Consider the following 11677-nt stretch of genomic DNA (forward strand, 5'->3'; position numbering starts at 1 on the left):
GATCTTTCCAAATCCCAAAAGGTGACAGCTCAGCTGGACCCTTCCACTCCTGTATGAGCACACTCCAAGGATCAGGTTCAGCCCTCAGTGACCGCCCGGCACGCAGCAGTGAGAACAGACTGTCTCTCCCTCACGCATTTATGGGCATATCTGGTTTTAATTTCTTCAGCAACTCTAGTTCTCTCTTCCCAGCTCAAGCTAGGCTGCCTGGGGAAGCTAAATCCCAATCCCAGCTCGGTGTCACTTAGGAGGGGGGAAATAAAAAGGAGCTGGTGATGGAGCGGAGGGGATGGCAGCCAATGTGGTCGGGGCGTGGGATCGGATGTTGCTGACGTCAGGAACCGAGGGCTGCTCCAGCAGGTACCTTCAGCTGAGCTGCTCCGCCGAGCGGCCGCGCAGGTCCGGGCAGAGGGAGGACTGCTGATCAGGCTCTGCCCGGGTAGTTTTGTGGTGCTTTCTTGACTCTTCTTTTGAAAAGGCAGCTCAAGACATAACTGACTTGATTCCCTGAAATTCAAACCACCTCCAGCACCAAGACAACTAAGAAAGCTGGCAGATGTCTGAAGTTTAGCGCCGCTGTATTTCTTTTAGAGTCTCTCGTAAAAAGTCGTAGGCTACATCAAACCCGAATTTAACTTCGGCGAAGTAGACCGTGACTTCCATGAGATACACACTTTCCCCAGTTGGGTCTTGAATAAAAAAATTTTACAAGTTTACATGACATAAGAGCCACTGAGCCCTACGTGTGAGGGATTTCAATGGCACTAATTCAGGAATGAAAAAAGAAGAATGCCTCGGGTCTCCATGTGCTACATCTCACACAGCATCCAGTCAAGAAGCCTGTTTCTTCTCTGGCTGCAGTATTTGTGCACAAAATCAACCTCCCAGTTAATTCAACTCTGATTTTCAGTTTTAAGGCAGATGCCACTTAGCCTAAGAATGACTCCACAACTTATTTCTTCCAGTATCTTTCAAGAGCTGCAGGCCGGATACTTCAAAGCATAGCAGGTTTAAATGCAGCATTAACTCTACCTTACTGTTAAAAATAATCACAACTACCAAGTACTCTGATGAAGTCAATTTTAAGTCCCTCAGCACTTCCACGAGCTTGTTTACTAGCCTTCTTTCTGATGCACTCAATCTATTCTCCCTCCACACTGTGACAAGCAGAAAACAGATCAGAGGATTTCCAAGACACTTACTCAGCTTCAAAAAGGTTGATGTACAGTAGATACCCTGCAAACTGTAATATAAAGCTCTACAGAGTGTCATTACTATGGAAACATGCAAGTTATCTGTGGTTAGGCCAGCTAACATTTTAGTGACATAGTCCTTGAGGAGAGAAGGGTTCTCCCTTCGGAGATATAGATGAAGACTTGGAACAAAAACGTAAGCTAGCTTTTTTGAAAAGAAAAAAACCTCTCCAATCTTTAATTGCTCTCTCTAGTCTTACTCAATTTCTCAAACACTCTTCTCAACTTCTCTAACACTTTTCAGGCAAAGCTTCAAAATCTTTCCCTCCCTCAGGAGCCCTCTACTTGTCCCTGCTGCACGAGAAGCCCTCAAAGACAGTTGAGAATAAAAGCACGTACCGAACAAAGGTGCTTTTTGCACGCCATTTCCATGAAAGTGCTCCGTGTGTGCCCACCAGAGCGGTGAAGCACCGCGCCCTTGGAGAGGTTTTCCAGCTGACAACGAGGAGGGTCGCGCGCACCTGCTGACAGCAGCTCATTCCCCACCACTGGCAGGTAAATTACGCTGGCAGCTCCACATCTCAGCTCCTCAGTTCTCTTGCCAAGACCCCTCTCGCAGAGCACTGAGCGCCGGTGCCCTTCGGGGCTGCCCTTCCTCAAAGGGCAGCTCGTGTGCACGGAGAGCTCCGCCGGGGATGGAGGAGGAAGCCGCTCCATCGCGTTACCGCTGGCCACAGAACCCCCCCGGCGCGCTCACATTTTCGCTCTCCTCCCCCAAAACAGGCGACATGCCAAAGAGTAAGACATATTCAAAGAATCGAGGTCTTTCAATATCTCATTACAGAAAACAGCAGACAAGTTGGCAGAAAGCCAGACAGGCTTCCAATGAAAACACTCCCATTATAGCTTTGCTTGTGTTTCTGTGAACTTTCATAAAAAACAACACCTTTAAGAAATATTTCAGTTTTGATTAATTGGCTTTTTTGATAAAGATCTGTTTTGTTTGAAAACTCCCCAGCTATCCAGCCCTCTCCCACACCTCCCAGTCACTGTTTCACCTCCTAAAGCCCGCCAGGCTTCTGCTGCACTCTGTTCCCCACAAGCATCCACAGCTGCTGCACAGGTTAAAAAATTACCTGCTATGGGACACCTGCACAGTGGTGGACAACAACGGTGTGTGAAGAGGATGGTTCAAATTCAGCATTCTTTTTGGGCATGTCAAAAGCATCCCCTCACTACTTGGCAAGGCCTGTTACTTCGTGGGCAGAGATGGAAGAAATAAATGGAAGATGCTCACAGTCAGACAAATGACATGGGGATCTTTGACTTCTGTACTATAACACAGCTCCTCCTTTTCATTCCAGCCTTTGCATGAAGTTGCAAAGCCAAGAAACCTCAGCTTCCCAATTATTTTCACTGCCTAATGAAAAATGGTTTTCCTTCCCACCCAGACCACAGTGTAACAGCTGCAAAGCTACAGCAGTGTCAGAGGTTCCATGATGAACAGGGTTGAGGTGACTGTCCCAAAATTAACACAGGGAAGATAAAAAGGATAAGCCCTTTTTTACCTACCAGGCATAATTAGCACACTGTTAATAAACTGGATAGCTTTTAGAACTTTTGACATGTTTCATCACTCAAAGGTTGTCACTACCCAGCATCACATGCCCAGCTCCCTGCAGGAAAGAGTAGCTTTATCATGTAGACAGTAGGTCCAGGCTTTTACCAACTCTGGATGAAAGTCCATGACAGATATTTTATTGCCATGAAAATGACATACTCTATAAGAACACTGTACTTTACAGTATCCAATGTCAGGCCTAGAAGAGGGTACAATAAAAATAAATATAAAGTGCAAGGAGCCAGTAGATTCTCTTTTTTGCTTACTAAAGTAGCTCCTCATCTGCCTTCACAGAAGAAATATCACAGCATGTTTTATACCACTCCACAGGCAGAGTCTTCAAACTCCTACTAAAAAGTGCTCTTTCGTCAATACCTGGGAATAGATTTTTGGATAAGAGTAAGGAAAAAAACCAAAAAATTCAGAATAAGCAGAGAATTACTGTGATCAAGAAGCAAGAACTGGCTATTCACTGTGAGAGAGACAGAATGAAGTCAGGACTGAGCAGTGACACGCTATGGCTAGGAGACATACCAAAGCTCAAAGAAAAAGTAATTTTAAATCAAAACTAATTTTAAATAATAGATAATTTAAATAAAAACAGCCCAGGGTTTTTTTACCCCCAGATATTTCAAAGACTAACCATCCATCCAGATGTCAGGTACAAACCTCATAGGAGAACCAATTCACAGAAATAATCGGTTCTACTGAGAAGTTTGCTGCATAAGAGGCTACTTAAAAATAATAATAATACAGCTGCAAATACATATGATTCTTGCTGCTCTAAGCAGCATTTTATTTCAGCTTACCACCAGCTCCAATCTTTCAGAGCAGCATGTAAAATTGTTCCTCATACAGTACCTGTCCTTGTGCTATGTGAAACCCTTCTCTAGGTGCCAAAGTACAAATATTTCAACACCACCTAAATTACTAACAGTAAGCCATCTAAATCAAGATCAAAAGGTGCATTTTTAAATCAGCGCTCCAGAAGAAATGTGAAGGTGGAAAAGTATTTTCAGAGGAAATCTGTTGCACATTTTGTCACGCCTCATCTTTAAGAACGGAGATGTCAAAGGAAGCTCCACTGAGGCAGAAGTCCCAACCCACGTGTTCCAGTGCCTGCAGGAGAAGGGGAGATTTGGAGCAGACATGGAGTAGTCAAGCCTGGCTGCTGCTCATGCTCACATCTCAAGGTGTAACACGAGAGGATTCAATCTCCTTACTCAGTACACGGTGATCTTCAAAGTATTTTAATGAAATCCATTTCACAGCAGGAACTTGACTTCTTCCACTGTCCAAGGACTTATCAGTGAGTACTGACAGTCTCGGAAATTCCACTACAATGTACAAATTCAGGTTGTAACAGACAACAGAACTCACATACACAACACTGTCAATGAACTCCTCATCCATCTCACCTCTAAAACCTTTCCCGGGGGCAAGTGTTGGAGTGCAAGCCCTACTGCCCACATTCAAAAAAACCCACACCCCAACAGTGGGCCATGTTCCCTCATTACAGCAATTTTTATAGAACTCCATTGCAGCAGCTCTGGTTTCAGGGGTTTTGTTTGGGGTTTTTTTGAGGGGAGTGATTCAAGAATTCCTCCAAAAGAAAAGATGAGTGGGTACAGCAGTGGATTTGAGGGACAACGGAGACTGAAAATTAGGATAAGGTTAGAGAAGGTAAAAAACTGAAAAAATAGCTCCAGCGGATTTTCTTCTTTCAAGGGTTAGAGGAGGAAAGCAAGAGAAGAGTAAGGAGTAGCTAATGAAAAGAAACAGGAGGTTTATGTTTGGAAAGAGAAAACTGACCTGAAGTACAAGAATCCCAAAGTGACACAACCAAAAGACAAGTTATTATGTAGTGAAAGAACAAACGATATTAAGGGGATAAGGAACAGATTGGTATTTTTTTAATTCTTCCAAACCCTCATATTTTTGTGCCAAGAAACACGATGGGTTTCAAGCCTTTTCTAGATAACCTCGTGTCAGCTTCAGGGATATCTGATTTTAGAAGTAACACTCCTATGGACTATCACTAAAATAACATTTTTTCCAGTTCACAAAAACTGGTGGAGTCTGGGTGAATGCTGGAAGCAGTCACAGGCCGAAGCAGTCGAAGTATTTCATCTCCTTTTTCAAAATGCTCCGGATGGAAGGTATCCATCTTAAGTGTGCTGCTGGACTCAAAGCCAGAGAAGAACCTGGATCCTGTTCAGCCACAGGAAAGCTTCAGAGTGCATCGTGCTTCTGCATCAGGATTCACCAGGCAGCTGGTCAGTGTCCAGCAGGGCAGCTGGAGTCCTTTCTGGAAAGGGCTACAAGAGGCAGCAGTTGCACTTTGCCTTTTTTGAACTGTATGAATCCTTATAAAACTCCCTGTATACAGACACTTCTCTTCAGAACTAGAAGAACTTAAGGTACTGAAACATATTCACTGAAACGTTGCAAAATCTTTGACTATTGAGTGGAGGACAATGAAAATATCTTCTAAAGAAGTTACATCCACTCACACTGTTTGGGGACCCGGCACCAGCTCATATGCTGTAGTTCAGATTATGTGGAGAAGTGGATTCTTGCTTACTTAGCTATTGTGCAGACTTTAACCTGTCAGAAGAAATGAGATAAAAAAGCAGAAGAAAAAAAAAAGACAATCTGACTCATTTCCATAGGGGTACTTAGTGCATGAGCAGAGACTGTTCTTTAAGCATTACTCAGCAACCTACTTTACAAAAATGAGTTTCCAAAAAATCCAGCTAGAACACACCTATTGCTTTAATGGGGCCAAAGTTTTACAGTAACCTGTTTCAACACAGTTAACAGTCTTTTTGACAATAATAAAGCCTTAAGCTTTAAAACACACAGAGCATGCTGATAAAAGTATTCTTTATGCTTCTCTCTTTCTCTGCCCAAAAGGTGACTCACTAAACAACTAAATGAGGTGATGTAAGGCACCCAACTGCTTTCAGTCCTGGGCTCAGATGTGTCTGACCAGCTATGCCTCTGTTTTCCCAAGCTGTAGAGCAAAGATAAGCCCGAATAGCTTCAGTCTGGAATAAGATACCATGCAGGCAGTGGCAAAGACAGAAGTCAACTCTGCTGCTTGGGAAAGCAATAGTCTCCAGAGGAAACTCCTTTTCTCCTTTTAAAGGGGTGAGGTAGAAGGAACACCACGATTAGCTCCTGTCAGGTACAGGCATCACGCAAGACACACAAGAGTTGGGAACAAAAACTGGAGAAATAACATTTGCTGCGAGTTTTGCCTTCAAACGTGTGTTGAAGAGCTTGGTTTCTTCTCAGAATGTTCCTTCATGTTTCAGTTTGCATAAGCCTACAGCTTTACAGAACACAGAACTGAACAACTCCCTTCAGCAAGCTTTCCCTCCCCAACTATTTCTACATCATGTGAAAGCCTACTGATAAACACAGAAGTCAGCCTTTTAAAGTAGGCTCTCTCATCTCAAGCAAAACATCATTTCACTTTATATTAATGATGCTATTTTTTGTGTTCATGTATTTAATTGAAACCTGATGAGTGATATTCTTTAACAGTTAGAGCCATCAAAATGAAAACGAAATGCAAGGAATGCAAAAGCAAGCCTGAATTGCAATCAGAAATAAAAAATGGTTACAGCAGTCATTAAGTGAAAAGGCCAGTAGAGAAAACTAGTATAAAAAGAAGAGAATATAAGCATTTCACATCACTGTTCTCATAGGAGCTGAGACTCCAATCAAACTAGGATTTTCTAGGATGTGCAGAATACAAGTGACTGAGCCTAATTTACTCCCTCCTCTACCCCAAACCAGCCTCACAAACTTCCTGTCCGTAATAAGGCAACTCTCAACCCTAAACGTCTCCTTCCTTTGAAATGTGATTTTCAGCAAGACCTAAATTAGCAAAAAAAGACAGTTGCAGCTACAGTGCTGCTGTCTTGATTACATGCACTAGTAGAACTAGCTTTTTTTTTTTTTATCTCTTTAAGATGTGCAAGAGCAGAACTTTTCTTTGATAAGCTTCTGGAGTCAGCTCAGATAAGCTGAAGGACAATACTGACAGTGCTATTAAAATTTGCATCTGTTCTCCCACTGGAAAACTAGTCAGGCATAGACACGCAGTGTTCACCTACATCTGGCTACTGTGTACCACACACCCTAATTGAGAAGCCACACTCAGTTTCCACTGTAACATTGATAATGATACAGCACGCCTGGTATCCCAGTAAACACTGCCCTGGAGCTCGGAACCCTGTGTTTTCCAAATTACAATTATAGTATCGCTCCCCTAAAATAAGGGTTGTCAAATTATATACGAGAAGAAAATAGAAACTATCATGAATAAATACAGTTTTTCTCTTGAATCCTCGTCTCACTCATACACTGGCAGTGCTGCTTTTACAAAGTAGACTAAACCAAGCAGCCTATAGATTGTTGCTGCCCCCCCCCCCTTAATTATCAAAAGATTTTGTAGCAACAGCATTGTTACAGCCAGTCTCAGCACATCAGGCACAGAAAAGTAATATTCTTGAAAAAGACAGCTGGATCAAGTTATAAACATAGTTGGTCATATTTGGGTCTAATGGGCTCCAAAAAGGCAACTTTCCTATAGCTTTAGGTCAAACAGTTATTGTACTATTTAGTCATAGACAGACAGAGCCCATTCTGCATTAGGAAGCCTACATTAAACTTGTGGTTTTCTTCATAATCCACACAAGTGAAACTAACCTCTAATTTGTAGTTGAGCCAAATATCTTTACTGACATCTGTATCAGAAATCCCAGTGGAGCACTCTTACTGATTTTCATCCAACTGTGACAAAATGTATTCAGTGATTACACATTTTATCATCAACACAACTGATAATATATCCCCGATCTACAGAGGGAAAGATATTACTCAGTCCTACTGATTAGAAGTTAGACAATGCATAGGTAGTGGTGCTTGAGGTCCTCCAGTAACTTTTGCAGTCAATTTGACATCCTCTGTTCAAAAACTTAACTTCCAGCAGTAACAAACTTTTGCAGACCTGAAATAAAAACTAAATTCAGTCCAATAACCTATTTTCTTGTCTTTTCAGACAGCAAGACCCACAGGAAGGACAAACATGTGAAGGACAAACATGTGAATGAACCCCCAACAGACAGTTTCCCAATGCCAGAACCCAGCACATGATGCTGCTATGGCCATAACACTCATAACTTCATCCATCATTGAAAAGTTGAGGAGCTATGTTAGCTCTATGCAACTGATGGTTCCAGCTGTGTCTTTAGATACTGAACATTATTTGTTGCATGTAGTGTTATTTGCCACAGGGAGGTCCTACCTTATGCCAGTGACGAATGTATAAATGCAAAATAAGATGTAAGCAGAAGGAAAAACCATTAGGTAACAGGAGTCACCCTGCTGGTTTTCACCACTGAGGCTCCAGTGTTAGTTGTACTGCTTTAAATTTTGCTTTGTGAAGGTGGCAGAGGTGAATCCCTAGTTCCACCCACTCCGTTTGGGAAAACTGCCCCGCTCCCGCGCTCAGGATGGATTAAAGGCTATCAGAAAGCTTGCAATCCTTTGTTGCCCTGGCCCTGCCTCTGCTAGAGTCGGGGAAAACTCGTGTGTGAGAGGCATTATTGTTATTTTTGAACTTCCAAAGCGAGCCCTTCCAGCAGAGAGGCTTCAGGACCTGCTCCGAACATCCATTTACACCTCCAGCCCCGAACAGCAAACACGAGCACACTGATAAGCTGGTGCAGGTGCACTGAGGCCTGACAGAAGCTCCGGCTGCGCTGCAGGCTGCCTGCCATCACCAGATTTTATTTCTGCATTATTATTGGGCAGCGCTAAGGTGGGTATTAAGAGAGCCTGCCAAGATAAATTAAAGGTCTACTGGCCCTTAACAAGAAACAGTATCCCCACCCTCGCCTCGGAGGTTACGGGTGACACCGCGCATTATGTTCACCTTGCTTTTGTCTTCTGCCTGAAGTTTAGACGCAGTAAAATGGAATCACGAGCAGCCATGCGTGGTCCCAGACACTTGGCTCCCGGAATCCGCCAGTGCCCGGTGCTGCGGCATAAAGCCCAACCGAAAGGGATCTCTCTCTCCAAAAGGCAAGTTCTGGGAACAAAAGAGCCGTGCCGCACGAACATCGCCCGGTTCCTGCGCTGCTGAGGGAACGTCTCGCCGCCGCTCAGCTGCTCCCGGAGCTCCGGGGAATGTGGCACCGAAAACCTCCACAAAATTTTTGTTGGAAGTGGGCCAAAGGGAGCTGTGGTTGTTACCGGGTGCGAGCGCAGCGACTTTATCCCAAGGCATGCCGAATGTTGAAGCCTTCCAAATAAATTCCTCCACGCTCCCCTTAGGGATGACCTATCATCCCAGAGCGGAAAACGCCTTCCCACCCCACCTCCGGACAGGGAAAAAGCAGAGCCCCTCTGCCACACTCTCCCCTCCTTCCCTCCCCCCTCAATTTAAAAGTTGCACTTCTACAAAATCAGGACATACACATGGGGATTATCCCCTGCATCATTTCCAGCTCTGGCTCTTCCAGTTTAAGAATATGAAAGATAAAGTTACTGAACACTCCAGGGATCAGCCTGTAACATTAAGTCCTTTTGCTAACTGGTGTTTGGACTGGGCAGAGCCTTGATCCCTGACAAGAGGGCTTCAATGATGGACATACTGACATTATTAATGACAGGAGAGCTGCTTCTTAATGTAAACTTTCTAAGGCTTCCTAAGAATTTTGCATGGCCAAATTCCTGCAGAAACACTGGAAAGTTGTTTTCTGACCAGTTCAGTTAGGCCAGCCCTTTTTAGCAGCCTCTTTCCACTAAATCATTCAAGGGGCTTTATGTTTTTTTAATAAAAACCCCACACCAATTGCTTTAAGTCACCTACAATGGGACTTAGGTACTTGTTCACTTGATACAAGCACATACAAATACCAACCTCAGAACCAAAAGCACTTGCAGGAAAGATATCCTTTGAAATTCACAAAAGAAAACAGATTTGACTGAACTTTAGGCTTTCAGGAGCAACATCTAAAAATAGGTAGTGTCAGCTATGTAAGAATTTAATGAGTAGTGGCCAGTATTGTGTTTCTGAGAGATCTGCCCAGTTTTCAAAGCATCAGAGTTACCAGAGGAAGCAAGTCCTTGAGATCCAAAAATCTCAGGATGATCACCTCCTCCTCTTTTTAATTAAAGTACCACATACCTCCAGAGAGCAAAATACAGCTCACTGTGCTGAAACAAAGAGACTAAACCACACTTGCAGACACACGCCACGATTCAGGCACAGGTTGAAAAGAACGTTTTGAAAGTACATACCCCACAGAAGACACCACTTAGAAGTACTTATTTGCTATCAATTCCTCTGCAGGCTAAGATTTTTGGTGCATATTTTACTGTACCTTCTGGCTGTAGAGATCAGAGTCCTGAGAAGATAAAGGCCCTTCAATTACCTTACTGCTTTCAGCCCGTTTGACTCTTACAGGTACAGATACAGTTTCACCAGTACCCATTTAGCCTTACTTTAATTCCTTACCAAAGAAAGACTCGCCCTCTCCTCCTCCTCTTCTTCCTCCTCATAAGCCTTCCCTCACTCTTTAGACACAAAAGAAACTTTCTGTCCCATCTACAAACTTCAGGCAGACGAGGGACAATGCATTTCCCCATTTTCAGCACTGGCAATCCATGGGGGTGGGGGAGTGTGCGTGGGGAAAAGTTGCATCAAACCCTTTTGAACAAGGTTATTAAATGTTATCAAAGTAACAGTGCCTCCAGGGATGGATTGCAGTCTGTTCCCAAGTATCATCCCCCCAGCACCAAAACCCAGCGACAGCACACACCTCATCTGTCAATGCTGGAAGAGAGCTGGAGAGAAAAGGGTCTCGGAGACTGTAAAAGCGATTAAACTGGAACTGAATGGAGGTGGGTAAATCACCACCATCAAAGTGTTACAGGCACATAAAGGCACACAGGTGAAGAGGATAATAAAAGCGCTCCTCTAGGAGCGAATACATCCGAAATATACGCTTTTCAATAAAGGCTTTAAAAAAAGGAGACTCGGGAGAGGGGCTGCGAGCAGCTCTCCTCCTCCTGCCTCCTTCCATCTCCCCAAAGGCACCATAAATCGCTGTTACCCTCCCATCTCCCCCCCCACCCCCAAAAAAAAAAACCAAACCAGTATCAAAATACTTTTGCCCAGGAGACAGCGAGCTCAAGTCCCTGGAAAGTTTACGCAAAGTTAAACTACAGATATTAATTCCCCCCCCCTCCCTCCCCCTTCTCCTTTTATTTCAAAAGGGAAAAGTGTGCAGGAGGAGGGAGGGCGGGGATGGACGGCAGCACCCAGGCTTCGGCTCCCTACCTGGAGGGTCCATCTCAATGTAAAATATCAGCTCAGTGGAATAGGGCATCATCACTTCCCTCCAGTCCGTGTCATCGCGGTCCATATCCCACACCGTGTTGTACATCGCGACAGCCAAGTCCCGGCAGGGTTGGGAATGAGAGGTTGGGTAGCTCGGCTTTTAGCGGAGTGGGGGGGGGAGGGGGGGAGAAAGACAGGGGAAAAAAAAAAAAAAAAAGCCGAGAAGGATCCACCTCTCTCTAAAATAACACTTTTTTAGCGAAGAGAAAAATAAAATAAAAAAAAAATTGAAAATCGCAAAATTAAACTTAATAAAAAAAAAAAAAAAAAGCCTCCACGCAAGTCACCTCAGCAGCTGCCCCGCAGGAACTAAGATAGGTAGTTATATATGTAATATATATACATAGAGAGAGTGTTTCTTTTTGTTTGAAGAGACACCTTTCCACAGAAAAGCCACTTTCCTGAATTCTCTCTAAAAAAATAAAAGAAAAGAAAAAAAAT

General features: G+C 43.7%; 1 protein-coding gene across 4 annotated transcripts in view; it reads right to left on the reverse strand.

Annotated features, from left to right (window-relative positions):
• LOC113949881 (phosphatidylinositol 3-kinase regulatory subunit gamma) overlaps nt 1–11677 on the reverse strand; it is a 78021-nt gene that overhangs the window by 20798 nt on the left and 45546 nt on the right. For 2 of the 4 annotated variants that reach the window (XM_027648990.1, XM_027648991.1), the window contains exon 1: nt 11177–11671. The exons of the other annotated variants lie outside the window; for them this stretch is intronic. In XM_027648990.1, coding sequence (XP_027504791.1) covers nt 11177–11282 — 106 coding nt within the window. In that variant the 5' untranslated portion in view covers nt 11283–11671. Of the gene's footprint in view, nt 1–11176; nt 11672–11677 lie in introns of those variants that run through there. 4 annotated transcript variants of the gene reach the window in all.

Source organism: Corapipo altera, unplaced genomic scaffold, assembly GCF_003945725.1.
Source record: "Corapipo altera isolate COAL_440 unplaced genomic scaffold, ASM394572v1 112, whole genome shotgun sequence".
NCBI lineage: Eukaryota > Metazoa > Chordata > Aves > Passeriformes > Pipridae > Corapipo > Corapipo altera.